The 22,993-nt window shown below is 38.3% G+C and overlaps 1 protein-coding gene across 3 annotated transcripts in view; it reads right to left on the bottom strand.

Moving 5' to 3' along the window:
- Nucleotides 1-1,093: 1,093 nt before the first annotated feature.
- The window catches only part of PPP3R1 (protein phosphatase 3 regulatory subunit B, alpha), a 42,548-nt gene continuing 20,648 nt past the window's right edge, over nt 1,094-22,993 (bottom strand). Inside the window, exons 1-7 of one of the 3 annotated variants that reach the window (XM_034060337.1) lie at nt 21,475-21,615; nt 21,348-21,372; nt 19,164-19,203; nt 9,160-9,336; nt 6,548-6,607; nt 5,540-5,724; nt 1,094-3,362 (exon numbers count right to left, since the gene is read on the bottom strand). In XM_034060337.1, the coding sequence (XP_033916228.1) occupies nt 3,315-3,362; nt 5,540-5,724; nt 6,548-6,607; nt 9,160-9,336; nt 19,164-19,176 (483 nt within the window). In that variant the 5' untranslated portion in view covers nt 19,177-19,203; nt 21,348-21,372; nt 21,475-21,615 and the 3' untranslated portion in view covers nt 1,094-3,314. Of the gene's footprint in view, nt 3,363-5,539; nt 5,725-6,547; nt 6,608-9,159; nt 9,337-19,163; nt 19,204-21,347; nt 21,616-22,993 lie in introns of those variants that run through there. The other 2 variants (XM_034060338.1, XM_031047512.2) reach the window with 2 other exon arrangements.

The following is a 22,993-nucleotide window of genomic DNA, read 5'->3' as shown; positions in this document are numbered from 1 at the left end:
TTCAGGCTTTTGAATGAAAACAAAAGATTGAGATACCAAAACCACCAGGAAATTGAGCAAACATTTCTCTCAGTGTCCAAGTTCCCAGTGCAGCACTTAATTAGGAAGAAATCTTTTCACTATGAGTGGTGAGACATTGGCACAGGTGGCCTAAGAGAAGCTGTGGCTGCCCCATCCCTGGCCATGGTCAAGGCCCAGCTGGACAGGGCTTTGAACCTGCTCCAGTGGAAGGTGGCACACAGGTTCAAGCTACATAATATTTAAGGTCACTTCAACCCAAAGCATTCTATTGATTACAGCCAGATTCATTCAAGTCTTCAGTTGCTATAAGGTTTAAGACTTGCCATGTTACTTACATGTACAGCTCTCAGCAGTATGAGCTACACAGGGGAGATCATGCCCACTGAGCAGCTCAAGGTAGAAGTGCACTACCTGGGTTAGCACATTTTCTATTTGTTCATCACCTGCTTTATGTCCTTTAATCTCAATTAGCTCAAAAGATAAGAAGAGTGAGGGAAGGACATACAGAAGTAACCTAATCTTCATCCTAAAGCAGCTGCATGCCCATACTCCCCAAAAGCAGCACAAAGGAAGAGTCAAACACAGAGGAAGCTCAGATAACTGCACTACAAAGAGCAATAGCAAACGGCTGCCCTAAAGGATGTACCTACTACAGCGAGGATTGATTCCACCAGCAGAGGTCTCACACCTTCCCTTGAGAAAGGAGCTGCCATTGATTCTCCACCTACATTCAAGGTTAGGGCTTTGTTTTTTAAACCACTTTCCACTTAGCCCAACCATTCTGAATTTAGCAGGATTTAAACCAAGGTATTTTATCTAATTTGGACATTTAGCAAAAAGAACCCGATGTGCCTTTAGTAAAAACACACACATAAGTGGTCCTGAAACACTGAAATAAAGCCTGGAATTATTCAGGGGGCTGTCTGCACCCTATGCAGTTTTTCCAATAAACCTTTATAATTGAAGAGGGAACAAACAACTCTGAACAGCAGTTTTGTTTTCCTTAGAGCAGGCTGCGGCACTGCTTGACGTTGAACAGGGAAGATCCAGGTAAACAGTGAAGCAGCTCAGCCAAGGTTCAAATATTTTATTTTGTATTCATGTAGTATGAAGGTTCTTATAGTCCCACAACGTATGATGTAGCATGCAGAGGAAAAACTAAACATTCAACATAAATCAGTTTTCCCCACACAAACTGGAAAAAAAACCCCACCAAAATAAAAACCCACAAAAAAAACCCCAAACAAGAAAAAAAACCCCCGAAAAACAAAAATCCCCAAAACAAAAATAAAATAAAAAAAAAACCCAACCTCATCCCTCCCCTTCCAACCCCCCTAAGGAAATAACATTAGCACTGATTTCTATAATGCCAGCCAAGATATGCACAAGCAAGTAAGAGAAATCAAAAGCATTTGCTAAATGTTTGTAACAAATACTTATGTACAAAAAATTCACAAAAGACTAGTTCCCCCTCGAAGCAGAGCACATGGCAGTTGACACTGGAACAGATACAACCACTGGCTGGGATTATAAACCACGTACTGATCCAGAGGAAGAAAAGTTACATGTAGTGGAGATTTTCGTTTTGAACATTAACATTTACCAAAGTTTGGCAACATTTATCTTTTAAATTATGCAAATTATGTAAACAAGAGGAACATTTCAAATCGATCTACATGCAAAACTTTATGTCATGCAAGGACACCAAGCACCTGGATTTCTCTCTCACAGACAGAGCCCATGATGTGCAGCACTCAGTTGAAGGAACAGCTATGGCAGACAGGTGCTCGACTGAAGTAGGTTCAGACAACCTGCACTTCCCACTGCTGATTATAAAACAATTTTTTCTCTTTAATAGAAAAACTACTATACAGGAAAGATGAACTGTCCTAAAAAAATCTAGCAAATGTTTTTCCTCCAGCCAATAGTACCACTGCAGAAAAGGGAAGGGATGATATAAAGTTGTAAAACATGGCTCACTACTTTTATATCACACAAATATATCAAGTTACCATCCGTTACAAATCATGATATGGACAAATCTAGAAAAGAAAATAATTCCCCAGGCAAAGGACTGGAGAACCGCAAGAGGTATAAATTTAGATAGTGTGAAGTTTTCCTCCTCTATGGCATAGGTTAACAAGATTTTCCCCCTGTATGAATCCTATATACATATATATATATATAAAATATTACCAGTTATTTATGCTACCTGTAGTATTCTTTAAATGCAGAGGGGAAACTATCATGGTTGAAAACCAGAATTTAAATGGCAAGAACATTTTCTAGTCTTAAGTACTGTAGAAAATAAGTAGGTGGGAATCCTGCAGAGTTACATCAATCCTAATTTCATTAAGCTAAGCACAAGAAAAAAATCATGGATGTGTCTAACACCTTGAGCAGCTGTATCTAAAATGAATCCAGAACAGCAGATCTGCCTTTGCTTCAAGACAGCTGTAACTGCTCCCAATTCCTAGATGACAAAACCTAGCGGCCATCAAAGCATTCCACAGTTACTATATGCACGAGGGCTAGTTCTTGGCAGTAGCATTAAACTATATTCTCATATTAAGTAGAACTGTACTAAGTTATTTAGCAAAGAGACACAGTCCCTGGTAATATATTAACAGGTATAAATAAACTTAGTCTCCTGTGTTACAAAAAATGTAATTAAGGTGAATTAATAAGAAGCAATGCTTTGTCAGCCAGTCAATATATAGAAACATCTGAACAGTCACAGGAAAAGGAAAAGAGCTGACCTAACACCCAGTTAAAATTTTACATTCTTCTACTATATATATAAAACTGTGTGAAATAAAAGTAAGGATGTATATCCATATATTGAACTGTTAATATTCTGCTTGGCACTTTGTACTCTAGTTTTGTTTCTGAATCAAGTATATTAAATTAAAGCCCACCTAGCTACTACATATAGAAAGCTACATATATATCTATATATAAATACACACACACATATATATATATAGATAGATATTTCCTTGTTATAAAAGATGAAGAAAAATAAATTAAAAAGCCAACCCCTTCCCTTTCTCCACCACACTGATATGCTCTTTCCATCTTTGCTGTCCTTCAGACTTTAAAGTGCTACACTGAGTTATTGAGAGAATAAAAGTTCAATAACACTTAGTTGGCTTCATGAGGCTCATGTTGGAAAATGTGGCTTCACAGAGAAAATACTTCCATTTAAATACACAGAGAGCATTGCTGGACGTCTTGAGCAGATCTTCAGAGATGGAGAAGAAAGCAAAAGTGTTGGGTGGTGCCCTACAGAGTCACACATCTACCACCATCTTTTTGTGGATATCTAGGCCTCCTACAACCTAGGAGAAAAAAAAGTGTTTGTAAGTAGGTAAGAACTGAAAAATCAGCAACACATGAAGAATACACTATTCAGAAGATGCATTCAGGGTGATCATAATTACAGTAATTCCCTGGCCTCCCCAAACTCATTTGCATCTCAAGCACTGCGAGATACATGAATGAATTATGTATGTACCGAAGTAGTTGTATTAGTATGATCTACACACTCAGGGGTCTGAAAAACAGCCTAAATTACATCATTTTGGCTTTCCTCCTCCATCTCATACTCTGATTTTGTATTATGTTTCTGCATGTTAAATTAAATGCTGACTTCTGAAACATCCTGTAAAACTGTGCCTCTGTACAGGAGAAGCAAAGGGCCTTACGGAAGGCATCAGGATGGCTGACAAAACTGCATGCACCCAAAAAGGAATTACCAGTGTTTAAAAGGCACACAATTCATGCACAGAGAAAGGAAAGAAAAAGGTGCGAGGTCAGAGGAACTCTTGTAATGGAGACAAAACTCAAAGGCCAAATAGTATTGCCAAATGTGACAAACAGAAAAAATATTTGTGTAGCTAGATGGCACAAAATTCATGAAGCTAAAATGCAAGAATGAAAGGTGTCTTGTCAGGAGGTCAACAAAAATAGAAGAAATTAAAATCCCAATAAAATAGGAAAATCAAGCTGCAATACAAGACAAGGAGTCTGGGCAGAAGCTGGAGACAAAAGAAAAGGCTATAATATATCTGATGGATGGTTAAAAGACAACAGGGCAAGAAACAAACAAGTATTTCACTAATGCAGGCATTTGCAGGCTGCAAGTCTTTGAGTTCTTTGCAAGTGACCATGTGTTTTCACATGATGTCACAAAAATAACTACTAAAAAACCATGCAGACAACAGAGCCTTTTTATTTTCATAGTTTGGAGAAAGGGCAGGTTTTTTCCTTCAAGCTTGCACTGATCGTGAAAGTACCAACGAGTTATGTTTGAACTGAAGTTGTAAATTCGAAGGGTAGGAAACAAGCAGTGCTTGAGTGCCGGTTGACTCAGTGCTAACCCAGGTGTATGTCCATTAATACACCGTTTAAAATTAACACGAAAACACTTATTATTGCCATTTTCAAGTGTGCAAGTTTCATTCTTCAAGTTTTGATTTAAATTTAAAACTTGCTGTCAACTAATTAAACAACTACACAACATGGGTGAGAATCAACCAGTGCAAGTCTCATGTGCTACATTCAAGCACTCTGCTCAGTAAACCCCAAAGTTTTTAAAATGTGCCTTTCAACCATTTGTCCATTTCCAGAGCAGCACTTGAGCGGTTACCCTGCTTGTAACTGACCCAAATCCTACTACCCTGGCCCTTGTAAAACCCCTGTGTTCTGCAGATGGTGATAATCTCCCCAGACCTCTCCACACTGTGCAGAGATAAACCTTTCTGAAGGGTGATTTGGAGCAGACACTCAGTTTAGAGACTGGGGGATTAACCTACACATAACCTCTGTGGAATACACTTCTCCCCTCCCACACCTCCCCTGACAGGACACTTTTTGAAAGAGACCTGCTGTGCTGCACTCACGTTTTAGCACTCTGGTTTTACAGGTTTCAGATGGTTTGAAGCACTTCGCCCCTACCCTCAGGAAACAGGACATGCTGCCCACAGTGCTCTGATTTTTTTTTCCCCCCATGTATTCCATTAAGCAGCCTGAGACATTTAAAACAACCAAAAGAACTCTTTCTTTTTCAATCAAGTAACTGTTGAAAATAAGGAAAACCAGCTTCCTGTATCAGTCACAACTTATCTTTAAAGAGACCAGAATCCAATATTTGTCTTCATGTCAGGCATTTTTGTCTATATACAAAAATAGTTTAGGATTGGTCTTGTGTTTAGTATGGCATAAAGACACACAAATTACCCTGTAAAAGCTCCTCTGCTCTGAGTGCTCTTCAGGCATGCTGGATTCAAGGGGAAAGTCTGCATCCTGAAGAAACCTATTTTGACTGGCTCAGACACCCTAAAGACACTGTTCTACTGGAAGCAGTAAGACAAAAATGCCATCTATAATAAAGCTGTGTCACAGAGTGACTATTGCCAAATCACTCTGCTTTTATAATCATGCCCTTTATACTATTTACCATTTTCCTTCTTTCTAGAATTCAAAGTTATTGAAGTTTTCTTTAGAGGTTACTTACAGCACAGAATTCTTCAAAGGATATTCTTCCATCACCATCCTTATCTGCATTAATTATGGTTTTATCTACAATTTGCTGTAACTGAGTGTCTTTGAGATTGTTCCCAACCATCATCTTCAGCACCTGGAAGAGCTCTCCATTTGAGATATACCCATCTTTGTCCATATCATAAATGCGAAAAGCAACTGCAGAAGACAGATGTATGTAAAACGTTCAGTAACAAATGTGGCCAGAAAAGAGCAATATACATTCATGGGCTTTGCACTAAGTACTGACACAATCCTGCACACGCTGAAAAAAATCCCGTGTTTTAAGTGAGGTTTCTGACAGCCTTGGAACCATCAGAAACAATATAATGAATGCTACTATGGAATTTGAAAGAAAAACCTCACTTCAGAATTGTCAACTGAAGTAGTTCTAGCACCAGCAGTAAAATAACTCTATAAACACTGAGCTGGAAACTCTTCACCACCACAAGGTAAAGGACACACGTAGCAGCTCATTTACAAGCACAAAAAATAACAACCTTGCAGGAAATAGATTAATCAAATCCCACCTGGTTGTTTTGCTGCAAATCTGGCATTAACACTGAATTTATTACTTATGGGAAACTACATCCATGCATTAACTCATCCCTTCCACACTCCAAAGGCCTGGGTCATGTTGTGTTCCTCAGACATAGTTCTCAAAACAAGAATTTAGTGCTGTTCTACGACAGCAGCAAAAAAAATCTGCTTTATGGGAGCATAAGAGTAACATCAAAGCACATTATTACACTGTTTTGTGAAGTAAAAAGAATAAATGGGAAGCAACTGAAGATATTCAGAAGGCAGCCTCACCAAACCTTCCCCACAGGATACTGGCAAATTCTTCTACTGATGTGTGTAAAAAGCTTACAATCTACCTTCATGATTTCCCACTGGATTTGCTGATTTCTCAGTGTTGACCAACAGAAGCATATTTTGGAGAACTAACAAAATTTTGTTAAGGAAAATTCAACATACTTACACCTCAACTTCTGCTCCTTATCTCCTTTGACACTGAACTGGGAGACTCCCTCTATAAATTCTAGAGAGTACAAGAAAAAATATTTACAAAAAAGTGTATTTTTTAATAAACCAAGGAAATGAACATTCAGAACTTTATAGAAATTGTGAGAAGAATCTAAATTACCCTAAAATCTTTGAAGTTTTGTGACATTTAAGTGTCCATACTTTGATAATTACATGTTCTTTAGTGGGAAGTACTCCAAATCCAGCACTGTGCTCACTGACCAGACTTGTTCACACCAGTATTTAAGCAGTTTTGTTGCCAGACTTTCATACGAATCTGATCTAAACCTCTATGATCTCTACTAAAGCTACTCCAATGGGGATTCTAATTTTACAGCTCAAGATTATTTTCTCAAATTAAAGCAGGAATTAGACTGAAAGTTAAAACTGCTCTAATAGAAATTTAGAAAAAAAAAATCTATTTTGCTATTAAAAAAACAGGAAAAAAAAGGAAAATTAACACTGTTCAACAATGATGCCATTCCAGGGGCAAACTCTTTAGTTGCCAAGAAAATAAAACCCTGGGATGTGCTGTGTCTGGATAAGATCCTGTAAGCAGACTTCTTGGGAGTTTTGGGTAGTAAAGGTAACAACAGAGCAAAACCAGAAGCTAAACTGGTCAGAACGAATACAGAGGTGCAGCAATACAGCATTAGGTTGAAAGGCCTACTCCAGTTTGAACAAGTTTTGTGACATTTAATCAACAACTCAGGTATGATTTATCAATAAACTGCTGATATGACTATTTTAGCATTATGCTTAAAGATTAATCTAAAAAAAATAAAATGTTTAGGCCTTTCAACAAGCAAAACGTAATTTTGCTTTTCTTGAATTATAGGAAAGTTTAGCTTGGAAAGGACCCTTAAAGCTCATCCACTTCCAAACCCTGCCATGGGCAGGGACACCTCCTGCTAGACGAGGTTGCTCAAAGCCCCATCCCACCTGGCCCTGAGCACTGCCAGGTATGGGGCAGCCACAGCTTCTCTGGGCACCCTGTGCCAGAGTCTCACCACCCTCACAGTAAAGAATTTCTTCCTTATATCTGATCTAATTCTCCCCTATTCCAGTTTATTATCTTTTTCCTCCAAGCCTCCCTCTGACAGAAATAAATAAATTAAATGAACCAAATTTGGCCAGATGACAACAGCAGCATGCATTGCCACTTACTGCAGCAGCATCATTTCACCATGGAAAATTGGTTTTGACAATTTCCTGTTCCCACCCAAGAGGGACAGCTCTCAATAATTATATTAATCACATCTCAATGTCACATACAATATACAGTATCATCTTTTATCACTGCTTATTTTTCACAAGGGGATTTTGAACAATTATATGCAACAATTACTGTGTTGGAAGCGGATACCAAGAAAGTCTCAAACCCTCCACATTCCAGTTACATTGCAGTTCTCTCTACAGAAACTTAATGGGTTTTGGAAAGGTTAGTAGCTTTTATATTTTAATATTTTATTTAAAATGTCAGCCTGTCAATAGAAGTGAGACTGAAGAGCTTTCTACACTTAAAAACTGGTTAACATTTTCTAGTCATAGAATCATAGAATAATTAGGGTTGGAAAGGACCTTAAGATCATCTAGTTCCAGCTTCCTTGGGCAACCCATTCCAGTGCCTCACCACCCTCACAGTAAAAAACTTCCTCCTTAGATCCAATCTAAATTTCCCCTGTTTTAAGTTTGAACCCGTTACCCCTTGTCCTGTCACTACAGTCCCTAATGAATAGTCCCTCCCCAGCATCCCTATAGGCCCCCTTCAGATACTGGAAGGCTGCTATGAGGTCTCCACGCAGCCTTCTCTTCTCCAGGCTGAACAGCCCCAACTTTCTCGGCCCATCTTCATATGTCATGAGCAACGAGAGATATGAAGTATTACCTTGAACAGAAGTTACAAACATCATCACTTCTAAGGGTCAGAGGCTGTTTTAACACCAACCAATATTGAAGATTTTTCATCTGCTGGCCCTTCTATTCACAAATATTTAAGATAAGTCTAAATTTTGGAACACATACTAAAACCAAACTTGCACTTTTCACTTGAAAGGTCTACCTAAGCTCTACCTAAAATAATCCTGAAAAGGAAGTGTCAACAGAAAAATCTGGACCACTTCCACAATTTAGAAGGCTTTTTCAAAATACTCCCAAGAAAAGACAGATCTAACATTTGGGTAAATACAGCTTCTGCATAGACACACCACTCACAGTCTACCCACTTTTGCAGTCTCTTCAGTGTAAGAATATACTTCAGATTAGCACCACAATGAAGAGTCTGAATTACTGCACTTCAAGAGATACTTAACGTGCAGTCCTAACTCAGTATGCCCTGGAAAGCTATGACTAAACAATATGCTTTTTTAAGCATTTCGCTCAGGAGCGCTCTAATGTGCCAGAGAAACTAGTTTTACTGGAATTCAGTTTCACTAGGAATTAGGACCTTATTTTGTTTAACAAGTTTTTCTTCTCCCCTCTCTTCTCACCACAAGCAAGATTTCTTAAGCTCCAGAAATTCAATTTATCAGGAATTCTGATAAACAGTCACAAAGCACCAAGTCTTACCTTTGAAGTCCACTTCTCCATTTCCATCTGTGTCAAATATATCTATTACTCGCTGTACTAATGGATTCTGTTGCAATTCAGGTAAAGACATGAACTCTTCCACGCTCAAAGAACCAGAATTGTCCAAATCAAGCTTCTTAAATCTCTTTCCTAGCCGTTTGATTTCATCAGCATCAACTGAAAGGGAAAATAAAACCCAACATCTATTCTCAGAAAAGCTTCAGTTAAACCCTCTGCCATTTAAACACAATGCACATTTCATTGCCTTCCTACCAGAATTTCTCCTGGTTTACTACAACCATTAGGATACTCCCGGAAGAATATAAAGATAAAATCAAATTGAAGACAAACACAAGCCTTGCCATTTTTTGTTTTAAATAAACCTTACCTTTTTTCCTCCCTGCACCAGCCATAATACAGTTAGCCTCGTGACTCCCTGGATACCCCATGCTGACACAACATGTTTAAGGATTGAGGGTGCTTAGCTAGTTCTTAGTCAGACAAGCTCTTACATATACCAGGTATGAAGAAATTAAGGAAGAGAGGGAGTTTTCTTTGAAGGCTGTAGCACTACAGCTAACTGAGACTAACACACAAGAAAATCTGTTAGTAAGCATACTAGCAAAACTACTGATTCTTCAGCACACCAAACATGGGATCTCCTGGGCTGCATGCCAAGTGAAGCTGGTTAACAGAGTCCCACTGTTGACCAGTTAACACTCAAAACATCACCGAGACAAGATCCAAGATAATTTTTCTCTTCCATCTCAAGCAGGAAGCAGGTATACCTGTAGCTACCACCTGCACACATCTATTTTTGTTGTCCCAGAACTTCAAACAGTTTCAGATCCTGCAGCAGCACCACGTATTTATCCTCTTCCATTTATACAGGATCTCAAAGCATATACCCAGTACCCTACCTTACATTTCAGACTTTGCCAGGAACTTGGTTAAGTCTGTGAATACATTAAAATGATTAAAAGGAATCTTGTGCTCTGTTACTACTGAAAAGCTGAAAAAGCTTTCCCCACAACAACCAGAAAGTTCCCTATCAGCAGCTTCATTTACAACAAAGTTAGTTCATTAACTGCTCACCACATTTGGGTATGAAGGAGGAACCAAGGTTCCTAGCAAGTCCTAGAAAGCATCCAGCACACAATAAACAACACACTGTATAGAACCTGCAGATTTCCAACTCCCCACACCAATGCCTTTGGCAGCATGAATAGTCTCCTCAACATTTCTCAAGCTCCATTTAGTGCATCTGCTCCAAAAGGAACAGAAATTGTTTCCCAACTTCTACAAGAAGAATACAGACCACCAGAATCACTTTCCATCATATTAACACCTCCTTGCCTTTTGTAAAAGTGCAGCATAAACCAAACAGCAGTTACTCCTTCCAATACATAAGGTCAAGCCAACATGTAGAGCTTTATGTTTGGAAATTGTAGCCTATTCAAAGACCTGATCCTTTACCAAAGCAGTAATAAACTTCCACTTAAACTTCTCAACATCCTTCTCGAAAAACCAACTATACACAAGCCTACAGATGTTCACAACTGTGCTATTTCAGAATGAAAGGCAGGGAACATGCAAGAAATCCAGAATCACAAGATGATCTTCTGTCAAGGCTTTTTTTTTTTTGCCTAAATAGTAAATTCTGACATTCTGCAGTTAGTCAGTCTTGGTAACTCCTTGCCAACTGCTGAGGCAGAGAGCAAAAAAGGTTCAGCGCTCCCAGAACAATCTTCCCTTTGCCGTGCCAGCAAGTGACAAATCTGATTCTGCCTCTAGGGCTATAAAAATAAGGCTAAACAGCATCTGCAGAGGCTTACAAGTCGTTTCCTCGGGTTTTAGTCTGCAATTTGGTATTTCAATTAATTAGGCTCTTGACTACAGTAAAGCTACATTCTTTTCTCCACTAGGTTAGTACATGATTGAAGGTGTGCCCTTAACAGCACGACACTGCACTGCAGCATCAAGAGCACATTACTGTTGGCATAACTACACAGAACCCCCTTCCCTCCCAGATCATGCAAAAGGTGCCATATCACCACAGGGTAAGCTGTGAACAGAACATAATGATGAGACTAAAAGGCAACAGTATAAAGAGAATGGCAAAGCAAAGCTGACAACTAGCCCCTACAGTTGCTTATGAGTTCACCAGCACAAAATGCTTCTTCTTAGCAATATACTGAAGCTATATGCCAACTCTTGCTTCTGCCCACAGAAACTCTTGGCTTTCCATTTTCCTCACAATCTTAAAACTGTAAATGGAGTCAGACTTTGAAATGGTTGGCTCAATCTATCTCCACTCCCTGCCCTGCTGCCAGAAAGCTGTTGGACCCACTGGAGTTAAATCCAAAGCCGGCACCCTGCAAGCTGTGAACATGGGAACCTTATTTCTACTGCAAGCTCTATTCCAGAGATGGAACTCCCAGAGGAGTTAATGTCCTAAGAAAACAAAAATCCTCACAGCATTTGAAAAAGCACAAAAACATTAAGCATGGCTGGTCACACAACATATGTAAATGCATTTTTCAATGTAAAATGGATGTTTGAATAGACATAATTTATACCTATATTACAATAATGCATATAAGGACTTGTCCAGCCAGCACATCAGCCTCCCTCGACTTTTATTAGTCATGGTTAATGTGTTGTCCTGGTCCAACCACAACTCTCCTGCTTCCCTATCTGGACTCAGAAATCCAGACTGCCCACATCTTTCAAGTAACTTGCCATTATTTTGTAAACACAAATCCCTCGAATGATCTATTTTGAAATCACAAGTTTTCAATTACATCTAGAACTCATGCTGAGAAACCCTGAAATAAGACCTGTGATGGCTACTAGAACTATTTCCTAGTGGGAAAAACAAGAGCAATAAAAGGTGCATGAATTATTTCTTTTAAAAAAAATTAATTCACTTTAATAGAACTAAACAGCAAATGGAAAGTATTATCTGTAGTGTATATAACGTGCTGTCATCCTCCTACCAGATCAGTGAACTCCCACTTCCAACATTAAGATTAGCACTGACTAAAATGGAACAATTTAAGCCACCTAAGCAACTTCAAATACATTACAGTTCTACCATTTCACAGAATCAGAACGGAGAAAAATGAAAGCAGCATTAACACAGATGCATCTCTTCTCCCGTGCCACACAAATTAAAGAGTTAAGGAACTGCAAGCTCGGAAACATTTCTAACTTACACTTCAGAAAACCCTAACATGAGAACACAACAATGCCATTTTTACAAATCAGGATGTAAAAAACCAGGACTAAAGACCAGCTGTCATTACCAGCATCATTTTCTCAGAAGCAGCATTAAGCAAAGCCTTGTTTCATGACTCCAGTTCATCTCCTGGTTTGGGAACTCAAGGTTAGGGTTGGAAAGGACCTTAAAATCATCTAGTTCCAACCCATTTACTTTTCCTCACAAATGTATAAGCAAAGACTGAAAGTGAGACCTAGAGTTCTGTCAAAGTTCTGCTATTAACTGAAGCTAATTATCGCACATGCAAGTCAGTCAAACACTGCTCCACAGCTTTAAATTACTCCAGCTGGCACAGAAGACAAACAAGATCAGCTATGCCATCACATTTGCCTGCTGAAGCAGAGAGCTAAAATCTTCCATGCAAGATGTGCTACAAAAGCATTTGCCAGAAAGGTACTTTGTATCTCAAGCAGGGACCTACCAATATGAATTAAAATAAAATAAAATAAAAACTTACTGGGACATTCAGAAACTGATCCACCACACTGTTAAAATGGATGCTACAATGAAGACACTCTTCCATCATCTGCTGGGCATCAGAACCACAGTTCAAAGAGTCTGGCATTCACAATTAGCCAGATAGTTAAATTTGCAAACCAGCAATGCTTAAGAGAAGCTAAAGCACTGATTTGTTTCTGTTAAAGATGGTATTCAAAGAGGCCGAGATTATGGACAATAAAAACCAGAACCAGATGATGGGAAGGGGAAGAGGTTGGAAAGTCACATAAGACTACTTCTCAAGAATGTTCTTTTGTGTTTTGGTGAAGGGCAACAAAGCAACAACTGCCTGAATTATGAAATTAGAGTCTTCATACTTTGAAATTGTTAATTTCTCCACATATACACACAATTTGATACCTCATACAGTCAATCCATTCAACTGCAATACACAGTCCAGGTACAGAACTGCAGCAGCAGTTCCTACTAGAAATGGGATTATAAATTTCTCATTTCAAACCTTGAGACATTGAAGCAAAGCGTTTGCCTGCACTAGTGATCTGAGAGAAGTTCTACTCTTGGGGGGAAAAAACAAGTCAAGAACAGTACAGAAAAACTTAGTATCTCTGCCAAAAGCTGACCAAATATCAAATTTAGTCCAGTGTTTTGTTTCTGGCAGTGGACACGCTGTGGAGGAGAGTACTTGGAGGAGGAAATAAGGAAAAAGCAAAGTAATTACAGGAATAGGAAAATTTCCTTTAACAGTTCATGGGCATAAAACCCTCTGTTCATAATGAACATATGGATGAAAACAACATCTGCAGATCAGTGTTTCATAACTGACTGCATGAGAATTTCCTATCAGAAGAATTTCATTATTTTTTCCTTAAATACACTGCAAGCACCTCACCTACCTTTAAAATCCTTTCTACAAGCAGAAACGTAAGACGCTCATACACTTAGAAAAGATTAGAATTTCAGCAACAACTTCGTCGTTGTGAAATAGCTTTAAAAGTAAAGTAAGAATATAAAATAAGGGCTGAAAGCATTTGAGTATAAGCTTTCAATTTGCATTGGTTTTGTCTATTCTTTCCTCCTTCAAATCACAGCCATAATTTCTACTGACTCTCTGCCTGGACTAAGCTTACCTGAAAACCATGTAGGTTTTCCGTGGTTTGGGGCTTGTTCCGTTTGCTTTGTTTGGGTTTAATTTGTTGTTTTGATGTTGGTTTTTTTTCTTTTTAATAAAACCAGCATTTATGTGTAACAGCAGATTTCAATAATATCTTATTGATTTTTTGTTCAGATCTCCTCCCTGAATATACATATACAACAGCCCTCATCTACGATGATGTGTCCCCTCTCACAAGAGTGCTTTTTCCTCAGTGTTTAGCAGCAGACTGGCTTTCTTAACATTACACTGAAAAGCAGAGTACTGAACAACATTTTCAGAGCCTGAACAAAGCACACTTCTTTCCTTCTCTGAAGGCTCCTTACAGACAACCTAATGCCCACACAAACACCCTGAAGCTATATAGGAAGCATCAGGCACAAGACAGTTCACATACAGTAAAGGTTTCCGAGCTGGAAGGACTGATGGTGGCAGTAGCAAGCAGAATTTTACAAGACAAGCTCAGGAGACCAGGACAGATGAAAACACTAGGAAATCCAAGGAAGTTCTACTCCAGGAGGTGCAAGTCCACAATAGTGTAAAAAGGGCAGTAACATCCCTTGAGCAAAATAAGGAGGCTCAAGCTTTGTTTACATCATTTGATGCAGAGTTTGCCTGTGACTCACCACAGTGGTCTGACCTTCCTTCTGCTCTGGCTGCAGTGGGCGTTCCTCTAGCCTCAAACTCAAGTTAGCCTTTCCTGTGCTTTGCCCCCCAGCTGACACCATGCTCTGTGCTTCCTTATGCTTTTCACCAGAATCAGAAGTATCCAATGGTAGTGATGCCTGAGCTTACAAATTTACTAACTGGTTGGAAATGATACCTGCAAACTGTTTTTCTTTACAAGACTTTGCTGATAGCCCTGCAGAAACATCAAATTATTCACTGTTTTAAAGCACACTTTATTTCATAACCCATTGTGAATTTCACTCACCTTGTAACTAACACAACAAGGTGGGGGTGTTTAAGCAGTTCCAATATTATGGATCATTTGTTAAAGAACTATCCATATTTTTAAGACTCCTCTTCCATCCAAGTATTAAAATTTTACAGCAAACAATACCTGCTTTGTCATTCATTTGCATACATCTAAGCACGTGATCAAACAGGTTTAAATGCAAGGACTCCATGCTTCCAAAAGACTACATGCAAATGCTCTGTCTAGCTCCCATTTTAGTACAGGAAATTTACTTAGAGTTGGATACTAGTATACTGACACCTACAACTGAATGCTCCTCTCCTTTCCCCCAACACAACAGCAGAGGATGATCCATTATAGAATCAAGGAATAGTTAGGGCTGGAAAGGACCTTAAGTCATCTAGTTCCAACTCCCCTGCCATGCTATGTTTTAAAATAACTATTAGTTTCAAGCTGTTATTTACATAATTGATGCTCAGATAGCATTGTAAAAAGTGTTCAAGTGACAACTCAAAAAGCTTCATTAAAAACAAATTTCTGGAGTGCAGCAAGTGCTCTACACTGAAAAAAAAAAGTAATGTCAAAAAAATGTAATCATATTTTCTACTCAGTGTTAAGGTACATGGTTATTTTTCCATTAACATCATAACCCAAAGCAAAGAATCTCTCCACTGTACATCCATCACTGCAGAATGCACAACACTTTAACAGGCATCTGTGAAGCGTACAAACCATCAGAGCTGGGTATCTCTTGGCAGAGGTGCTGAGCACTTCTGAAATCTAAGTAGTTACCTAAGCTTTTAAACTTGTATTTAAGAGGCTGGTTTTCAGATAATCTTAAAATACTGGCTTATTGGCTGAAAGTTATAAATAACAAAAACCAGACCAAAGTGTGGTCACAGACAGACGAGTTTCCACATATTTTTCAAATATGAGGTCATTATAAACAAGATTATTGCTAAGGTATTAGAAGATTTCTGTAAATAAAACATGCTCTGAAATAGGTTTTAAATGTTCCCAGGTTAAAAACTAAAATGAGTATTTTCCTCCCCTCCATAAAAAATGGATTGCAGAGATCTCAAAATAAAAGAGACCTTCAGCAAAAGCTCTCACCTCTATCTAGAGTCTGGTCTGATTCAGTAATATACTGTTTCAGAGCTCAACCAAGACAGCCATTTCAGTCTTGGAGATCAGATTTCAAAAAGATGACGCCCTTGAGAACACACTCCACCACTTGTCTTGTATATGCTTACATGCAGCTGGCCTCACCCTTTTCATGACTTCAGATGTGTCAATTACAATTTCCTAAGTTAGAGAAGAGATACTAGGCTCCTTATCCTAAAACCAAAACATACTATAAAATACTCTTTATACTACAAATACTATACTATAAACTGTTTTCCGTTACAAGATACTGTACTGTAAAATACTGTTTACTATGAAACAGTTTTCTTCACAGTTCTTTGCTATGATAAAATTGTCTCATGGATAATTTGATAATGCTTGGTTGACATCAAATTATCACCAGGTAAAAACAGCATTAGATTTTCAGTGATTTCTTAGATGCAGCACAGCCAAGAAGCAAGTCCCTATTGTTTAAGGACTCCAGCAATCATAATTCACCCACTGAAGAGAACTAACGTTCTAAAATGAAGGGCAAAAAGAATATTCTCCACTATTTAATAGCGTGCATCCTCTGCATAGTATCCTGAATTTGCTTCCTGGAATTACCAACTTTAAAACAAAATTATTCTTATAAAACAAAGATACCAAAATAGCAACTGCACCACCAAGCAGAGGTTATGTCCTGACGCCACCGTGCTGACAGCATAAAGACAGTATTACTGACAGCTTCCCCAAAGGCTAATCATTAAAACTCTATCAAATGATCTTAAAAAAACATTGATTGGTTTTGCCCTGGAAAGCATCTCCCCTGTCAATAACAAGTACTTGGAAACAGCACAAACATTTAATATTTGAAGAACCAGCTGAATACATACTGAGTGAACTTACGGACATGCTACTGTACACATCTGTGTCCCAAAACAAACCAGCTCTTATTAAGCTTTGCTGGCACGCAAAATCTTTTAAGCACAGTGTGATCATAGAATAGGGTTCGAAAAGACCTTAAGACCATCTGGTTCCAATCCCCCTGCCATCTAAATCATGTCACCCAAGGCTCTGTCCAGCCTGGCCTTGAGCATCGCCAGAGACGGAGCATTCACTACCTCCCTGGGCAACCCATTCCAGTGCCTCACCACCCTTAAAGTAAGGAACTTCCTCCTTATACTCAATCTAAACTTCCTCTGTTTAAGTTTGAACCCATTACCCCTGTCCTATCACTACAGTCTCTAGTGAAAAGTCCCTCCCTAGTATCCTTGTAAGTCCCCTTCAGTTACTGGAAGGCTGCTATGAGGTCTCCACGCAGCCTTCTCTTCTCCAGGCTGAACAGCCCCAACTTTCTCAGCCTGTCTTCATACAGGAGGTGCTCTAGTCCCCTGATCATCCTTGTGGCCTCCTCTGGACTTGTTCCAACAGTTCCATGTCCTTTTGATGTTGAGGACACCAGAACTGCACACAATACTCCAAGCGGGGACTCACGAGAGCAGAGCAGAGGGGCAGGAACACCTCCTTTGACCTGCTGGTCACACATTGCAGTGATAAGGCACAATCAAGCAAAGCAAACGCCTGTGATAACTACACCTTCCCTAGTGTGTGCAGTTGGGTTGCTCAAAGCAGCAGCTCACTTTCTGTGAGAAGGGTCACCAAAGCAGAAAAATCACGTGAAATCTCAGATTTACACAACAATATCCTCTACATACAGTTTAACCACAGAAAATGATGATGAAAACTTATCTCTCTCTGCAATAAGAGGGGGAAAACAAGCTCAGTTAATAAACCTTTACGTTGGCAGTTGCTACCAATGACCATAGCTTTTCCTAGAATCAGAAGTTAAGGATGGCAACACACTGCTTACAACTCTGGCAGAGATGTATCTAGTTTAAGAACCAAAATCCTGAGAAGCCAGTTTGTCCCTAAAGAAAAACTGGCCAATAGTGCAGTAACCCAAGACTGATACACATGATTCTGGAAAAGACTACCAAAATCTTCATCAAGTACACAACTTCCACCCACATGTCCATATTTATCTACTAAATATACACTGAGAGCATAACACAGCAATGCAGTGCTGTGGATAAGTTTCAAGTGTTTTCAAACTGATGACTCAAAATTATAATTCATGTGGACATGTGTATTGGCAGAGAGGACCTGCAAATTACTAAAGCCTCATTTCCCTGAAAAGCATATTTAGAAAAACATTCCTCCATGATTATTTATTTTCTATTACCATTTGACCTCTGAGAGCTGGAATTCAGTTATGATTAATGTTGTGAAAATAATTTAGAAAACAGTCCTTATCTTGAAGTATTATCTTGTTTATAAACAAGATCTGATTCACCAAGGATGAGGAATTTTATCAGGTAGCCCATACATACATACATAGGTCTACACATGACTTAGTGCTGAAGAAAAACATTCAAGGGAAAAAAGCAGTTAAAAATAAGCATACTCAGCATAACGCCACAGGGACATTTCACAAGACAGCCCTTTCTTTGGGCAGCTTTCAGCAAGCAATACTTGGTTATTTTTATAGGGTAGAATAACCCCACGAGACAGAGCAATGAATTTTAGACTCATATGGCCAAAAGCAAGTAACACCAAGAGGCTTCTCACCTAAATGCCTGGCTGCAAGCACACACACAGAAAGAAATGCTCCTTTAGCCTCCATCTCTTTCCTCTGAGGGTGCAAAGACAGCTCAGGCAATACAGTTCACTCTTATCGCAGCACGTACCACACCACCAGCTACTGTTCCACATCTCTGTGGAACCAGGGCTGGTGGAGAAGCCCCACCAGTTCAGCTACTAGTTGTAACACTTCATTGTTCTATGATCAGACATGAAAACTATCATTATATTCTTTTTTTTTCTTAAGATGTACTGTTTCTTGATTTTACAAACCAACAGCAAAAGCTGTATTATTTCTAGAGATAGTATTTCACTTTTTAATTTTACTCTTTTGGTTAGTATATAAACTGTGTAACATTTCAAGCAGGAAATTGATACATGAAAGTTGTATATATCTGTCTCCAAATAAGATTAACCTAAGAATATAAAGTAGCAATTACACTTACAGTGAGAGCACATTTCCAAGGGGTAGCTTGCCTCATTTCCCTGAAACACAAAAAAAGAACAAAGCTGCTGTTATTCCTGAATTAGCTTAGAGGAACTATTTTAAGTTTCAGCACTGTGAAGATCTCAAGCAATACAAGTTACATAGTTATTTAAATGTGTATGTGTATTTTAAATCCAACAACCATGGACAGTGTTTTACTTGGATAGGTCTACGTTATCAAAACATACAAAGAAATGTAAAACCATTGAGAGGTCTCCTCTGATGAGAGTTCCCATGAAAATATCAGCAGTCCACACAGTAAGAATTCCAATTCCATATTCTACACTCCCAAACCCAAACTCACAGCTTGTATGTTTTGCAAGAGCTACTTTTCATGTCAGAATAATATTTAATTTCAAAACTTCGCATAATGTGCTTTACCATTTTATTTGATTCACAGAAACAGTCATGTCCTTATGAATCATGATGACAAATGTTACTCAGTAAGAATAAGAAAACTAGGATATTTTCTCCTCTCAGCCAACTGCCCATGCCCCCCCCATAGGATTCACCAAGAATGATGCAAACAAGCAGTTTACATGAGCAGAAATTCAGACATACACTTAAATACACTTAAATGTTTTTGTAATGCACTATGTTAGTATGTTCCTGTTTTGTAACTGAATGGGAAGTTAAACTAAGATTTTAAATCCTTGCTGCACTACAACACAGTCATAGGAAGAAAAGTTCAAACTTTGAGGGTACAGTCACTTTGAATTCACACATCCTTTAATCTGCAACTATTGCAACACAAACGCCAAAATACACTAAAATTAAAAGTGGCATTTTGCCCCAAATGCCTCCCTTTGAACCAGAGAAGAACACAGTACACACATGCTTAATGTTTTTTCATAATCAGTCAGCAAAGAGGTGAACAGGTAACTGAAGAGATTCATAACCAAACATCTTCAAAAGATTATTTTTCAGGGAGTGTTTTAAACAAGAAAGCAAAACATATTTAAGATGAGTCTAAGACACATTCTATCCAGCAGTGATTCTCTTTGCAACGTGGAGCGCAAGGATTCCATAGGTGAGCACTTGCACAGGAAGACTTCTCAAAAAATATACAAAATTGAACAAAAATACAAAGATTACTTGACAGAAGAGGGGGGAATTAAAAAAAAAAAAAAAAAAGAGGAACTACATTTAGCCTGGAAGCACGCGTCTGCATTTCCTAATAAGGACAGGAAGGAGCAGAACATCTCATGAATCTAAACATGTCCAAGAGATGTGTTGATGGGGGGGACTGTTTGCTTTTTTTACCTCCATAACACATTCACTTCACTTATCCCCCACAATCCACAAGCACTCTTGCTTCTTTAAAAGAGTCAATACACGTGCTTTGTAAGTGGAGCAGGAGAAGTTACAGCCTTCACTTCTCCAATGTCTACTTACAGGGAGACAAAGTAGCAGAATAAAAACACAGAGGAGGACCATCAGGTTCCTGAAATCTCCAAAGCATAACTGAGATATTTACAAGAGAAACTTATTCCACTGTGGCACGGAATCCAGGACAACAGTGCCATGTGGAAAATACTGGATGGAACCCAAAGCCTCAGAAAAACCAGTGAAGACCAAAACAGGTAGTAAAAGCCTAGTGTATGTATACGAATATAAAAGGGTAGGGGGTATAAACGGGGGAAAGCAGAATTTTGAAACAAGAAGAAACAGGAACCAGGGGATCCAGCTAGGCTGCTCAAGACACGAGGTCATGAAGAGGCAAGAAAAACACCAGACTGGAAAGCTGCAAATTAAAGGAGAAAGTTGAATTAAAACCAGTGCACTTATGCACATACACACATAAATATACAATCGTTACATTAGAAGACTGTTCAGGGCACTTGCATCCTTGTTCAAGTGTTGGCAGACAGTTAATTTCTAGTAAAAGCTGCTAGAAGCAATCTGCCTAGAAGCATAAAATGCTTCTGAAAACTGAGCAGCAAAAATTAAAACACAGAAGTAACTTTTTTCTGTTCACAAGCTAAGTGTAATGTTTATAAGAAGTCTTACTATGCATCTAGATGCCATAACCGAATTATCTAAAGGGAGTAACAAAAATATATTGAGAACAAAGAAAAAAGTGAATAAACCTCAGCTTAATTTTTCTGTGTAAATTACTGCTAAAAGTGTTAAGAATACTTACCTATCCAGGACTGGAACTTGGATATCTACAAAAACACAGAAAAATCTAGTAAGTGAAAATGTAAAAACCACACAATTATTCAGTATTTGTTACATGTATTCAAATAAGGTAGTTAAAACGTAGTTACCTGGTATGATGTGCCAGGTGTTCATCTTCACAGACGAATCCAAAAGTCTAAGTTTTAAAGATTTTCATCTCTTTTTTTTCCTTTTGTATAAATAAATGTCAAAGCTACTCATGCCAAGATTCCTGTTTGCACAGCTGTGACCTGGACAAACACAAAAGTGTTCCTCTATACCAAAGACCTGATCCTTAAAGATGAAGATTAACAATTTGGGTCTATGGGGCAGGCATTTTTCATCATGTTCTGAACAGCAATACAAAAATGTCACCTGTTTGTTCCCAAGTACAATCAGTACATGTACACGTTCTATGAAATACAAATACAATATAAGCCCTGAAACACAAGCGCTAAATAGGTCAAGTATTTTCTTGCTGTTTAAGAACAGGTAAGCAGTAGTTCAGCAAAACAGCACTTCAGAGATGTATTTATAGTTTTAAAACTATATTAATTTATACAGACAAAAGTCACTGTAAAATCTCCAAACAGCATGTCATTTCACCTCTGATGCAGAGAAGTCAGCTTATGCAAATGACTGTAGAGTAACAAGGTTCTAATACAACTCAAGATTGCCAACTTTAAAAAATTATTATAACATATTTCCTGCCAAATCTGTATTTAGAACATCTCACCATGAAGAGTATCTTTTTGTATACACCATATTAACACATTTAGAAATGACTGACACATGGTTTGCTGAAGAAACATACCTTTTACAGTATCAACACCCAACAGCAGATTTAGATTTACTTGGCACCTAAGCCTAGTATTAACCATGTTTTCCTCAGCTGCATCTAGACAGCAGTACTATCACACTGCTGGAGTGGCAGTAGCTTCTCTTGAGTCACACAATTAGAGCAAGTGTCTGGAATACTACAAATACTCTGAATAGCCTTATTATTTTAGAATAGTCCTGACATTTTCTTGAATGCTGCCAGATCCCTTCAAGTTATTCCTGGTTAAACAGCAGCAAAATCATTATGTATACACAAAAACAATTACAGATGAAGGAACAGTCCAGAGTCTACCAACAGAATGTTGACCAAACACTGAATACTGCAGAAGTACCAGTTTACTAGAGAGAAGTTAAAGCATGTCACTAAAGTACTCCAGAGGTTTATATAACACGTTGTTTGTTCCTTTAAGAAAAAGTGTTCTTTTCAATTTTATTCTCCAATTATCCTCTTTTGCTCCTTTCAGCAGCTGTGCCTTTTTACTGATAGGACTCGATAAGCCAGTAAGGATAACCTCTTACTGGACTTCAGTCTGTATTTCTTCTGTATATTACCCATAAATATGTGTTTCTTGATTTATCTTTCTTTGGTAGTTACTTCAAATACTAATCTCTTAAAATCAGTTTTGTACATGCTCCTCCAAGGTAGGATAGTTAAGTGCAATTATTTCAACAAGTTTCCTCTTAGTGAAAGACATGAAGAGCTGTGGATAGAAAATAAAAAAAGGAAATCTGCAATTAGCAAAATTAGGAACAGAATCTAAATTCTTAGTTGAAAGCATTTTACAAAAC

Source organism: Melopsittacus undulatus, chromosome 3 (genome assembly GCF_012275295.1).
Source record: "Melopsittacus undulatus isolate bMelUnd1 chromosome 3, bMelUnd1.mat.Z, whole genome shotgun sequence".
In the NCBI taxonomy this organism is placed as follows: Eukaryota; Metazoa; Chordata; class Aves; order Psittaciformes; family Psittaculidae; genus Melopsittacus; species Melopsittacus undulatus.
The sequence above is the reverse complement of the archived record's forward strand: the minus strand, read 5'-3'. Positions and strand labels throughout refer to the sequence as shown.